Raw genomic sequence first — 2,802 nt, 5'->3', positions numbered from 1 at the left:
CAAATAAAGTGCTTTTGCTTTCGCACTGAAACACACAGCGTCTCCCTGACATGGCTGCTTCAACACTAACTGCTGTTCCTGAAACCACGCCTTCTTTGTTTGCATGCACATTTGGGCCGCATTATGCAAATATTTCCACATAGTGAGGTAGATATGTGGGGGCGTGTTAGAACGAGCCATTTTAGGGGGGTGTGGCAGAGTCTTAACTTTGATAAAGAATATCTCTTTGGTTTTGAGACTTTAGTCTTTGCAACTTCAGGGATGTTATCTATGCACAATCAGCTTGTAACACTCCAAAGAGAAAGGAAAACTTGAAATCGCATCATATGACCCCTTTAAGGTTCAGAAGTTATTAGCACAAATAAGAGTGCAACTTTGGACAAGTGGTGGCGCTAGAGGGTTTGAGTTAGAGACTCCAAATTTGATGTGGTGATTGTTTAGACTGTCCTCTATCTTTGTACCAAATTTCATAACATTTTACATTACAGTTCTATGGGCTGCCATAGACTTCCAGAGCAGCAGAAGAAAATGAAGATGAAGAAGAGCACTAACGGATACAATAGGTGCTTACACACCTTCGGTGCTTGGCCCCTAGCTGCTACAGAAGGATATTCATAGTGGTAGATGCTAAACACAACCACAACTGACCCTTATCAGTGGTTCTTCTGGTCTTTAGGAATAGCAGTAACTATACAACTTCCATTTTATTTCCTCACAGTGAGCTCAGAACGAGAATCGTTTCACAGAATATTCTCTCACCAATATCATTGGCCTTCGTTGGCACTAGTCTGCGCTCAAGGCTGACCATCTTAATGGCATCCAATCGGATCTCAATGATGTTGTTTAGAAGAGCCAACAAAGGAGCCAAAGGAAATGCAGCTACAAAGATAGTAGTAAAACTGAACTGGATCACTGGGGAGGGAAAAAAGGACAATGCAAAATTCAGAAATCCGTGTTTCAAAGAAAACAAATGATTTGTAATAAAAGATTTCTTGCAAATCTCTGAGTGGATGTTAGCATGTAGCTATATGTTAATTGGAGGTGTGGTTATTACAGGTCCAAAAAATGACAATTAAATCTTTAAGTATATTTTCAAGATCTGTACCCATTTCCAAGAACTCATTAAAGAGGCTGAAGCGATCCGTTTTAATCAGGCTGTAGTTTCTGTGGAGGTCTTCGAGTTTGCAGTTTTCACAGAGTTTGGATCCTTCCTTGGTATTCATATCCTCCTTCTTAAAGCATTTGACACACCTTCTCCTAAACTTCTGGGCCTTTTTCCTCTTCAACCACCGACTAAACCAGCTGCAGAAAGAGGGTACAAAAAAGGTGTTTATTATCTGTCATACATTTACTGTGCATTATTCAAAGTTCATTAAGATGAATTGGTCTGTATAATAATGTATTACCAAAACACTACTTTCAGTAACATTTTAATGTTTATTATTGTTGTTATTAGTATTATTAAAAATATTATTACAATAAAACTATGTTCCAAATGTTTATCTTTAACTAGACATTATCATATGAACAGCTAGTCAGTAATTAAACTGATTCACGCCTCACAAGCCTTAAGCACGCATAAAACAGTAGCAGGTTCATTTTATGCAAGTTGAGAACTGCTCCAACAGGTTCACTAAACTTGCGAGTTTGATGTTTTTTTGTTTTTTTTGACCAATTGATTGACAAGACTACACTGGTTGTACTGCTGCTCTTTTTTTGCATATAATGCCAGCATAGACAACACAAAGGAATAAACGTTTAGTAGCGTAACGAAGTGACATAAAAATTAAGTTGTCCATGTTTGACAAAAAAAATGGCTTCAGTTTTGAAGTTATTGTGTCCCAATGCCAGTGTTAAATAATGAAAAGCACATCCCACACAAAGCAAACACAAAAGTTCCACTTACGGACCAGAATATTCAAAGATATTGTTGAAGGTCTGTTTAAGTACCATGATAATAGACATCTGAATGAACAAATCTGTGAGACAGCCACTTGGGTGACACTGAATTGAAAGGGATGTAATATTGCATAAAAAAAAATTAGCATGAAAAAGTGAAATACAGAACATAGTAGTGCATTTGTTTATCGCACACTAGAGAAAATGATAAGAGGCCACACCTCCTCCAGTCTCCATTTGCCAGATATCCTCACATAACCTCCAGGGTGACCATTGATCCTAAAACACAAATTACTGCTCAGTACTCACTATTACTTTGCTCTTTGCTTGTAGTACATTTTTATTACAGTAAACTTGCAATAAATTAAAAGAAAATATGTTATAAATATATGGATATAATCATTTAACATAGCTACACAAAACTAAAAATCATGTCTAATGAAGGAAAATTATATTATCATCTTTGTATTGTATCTGGTAAAGACCGATAATATAATATAATATTTTAACTTTTAATTGTCCAGGCTACCTTCCCAGAAAGAAAGCTGTGTATATGAGAGAGGAGAACATGGTAAAGAACTGGAATATGAACATCTTGACTGTGAAACTCCTTTCAACGGCAGCATGGGAGTGCTTATTCTCTGTAAGCAGAAAAACAAAACGGTATGTTTTATATTATGAAAAAATACGGTTTACAATCAAAATGTCTGATAATTAAAGCCACAAACCCTGTTCCACTGACCTATTTCACTCAGCTTCATGGCTACTGTACAATTGACCTGCATAAAATAATTGTACATAGTTACAACTGTTGTTATCATAAGCGAAAAGAGACAAAGAGAAAGTGATGTTCCAAAACCAGCATTTGAATGTATCAAAATATATCTGCAACAAACTCTAAAA

At 36.2% G+C, this 2,802-nt stretch overlaps 1 protein-coding gene across 1 annotated transcript in view; it reads right to left on the bottom strand.

The window, feature by feature from the left end:
- The window catches only part of LOC107695919 (anoctamin-9-like), a 16,832-nt gene that overhangs the window by 4,188 nt on the left and 9,842 nt on the right, over positions 1 to 2,802 (bottom strand). Inside the window, exons 14-19 of the mRNA XM_016496031.1 lie at positions 2,642 to 2,678; positions 2,429 to 2,540; positions 2,121 to 2,178; positions 1,907 to 2,004; positions 1,106 to 1,302; positions 760 to 912 (exon numbers count right to left, since the gene is read on the bottom strand). Coding sequence (XP_016351517.1) covers positions 760 to 912; positions 1,106 to 1,302; positions 1,907 to 2,004; positions 2,121 to 2,178; positions 2,429 to 2,540; positions 2,642 to 2,678 — 655 coding nt within the window. The remainder of the gene's footprint in view (positions 1 to 759; positions 913 to 1,105; positions 1,303 to 1,906; positions 2,005 to 2,120; positions 2,179 to 2,428; positions 2,541 to 2,641; positions 2,679 to 2,802) is intronic.

This window comes from Sinocyclocheilus anshuiensis, unplaced genomic scaffold (assembly GCF_001515605.1).
Source record: "Sinocyclocheilus anshuiensis isolate Anshui unplaced genomic scaffold, SAMN03320099.WGS_v1.1 scaffold626, whole genome shotgun sequence".
Classification (NCBI taxonomy): domain Eukaryota; kingdom Metazoa; phylum Chordata; class Actinopteri; order Cypriniformes; family Cyprinidae; genus Sinocyclocheilus; species Sinocyclocheilus anshuiensis.
This window is presented reverse-complemented; position numbering and strand designations above follow the sequence as displayed.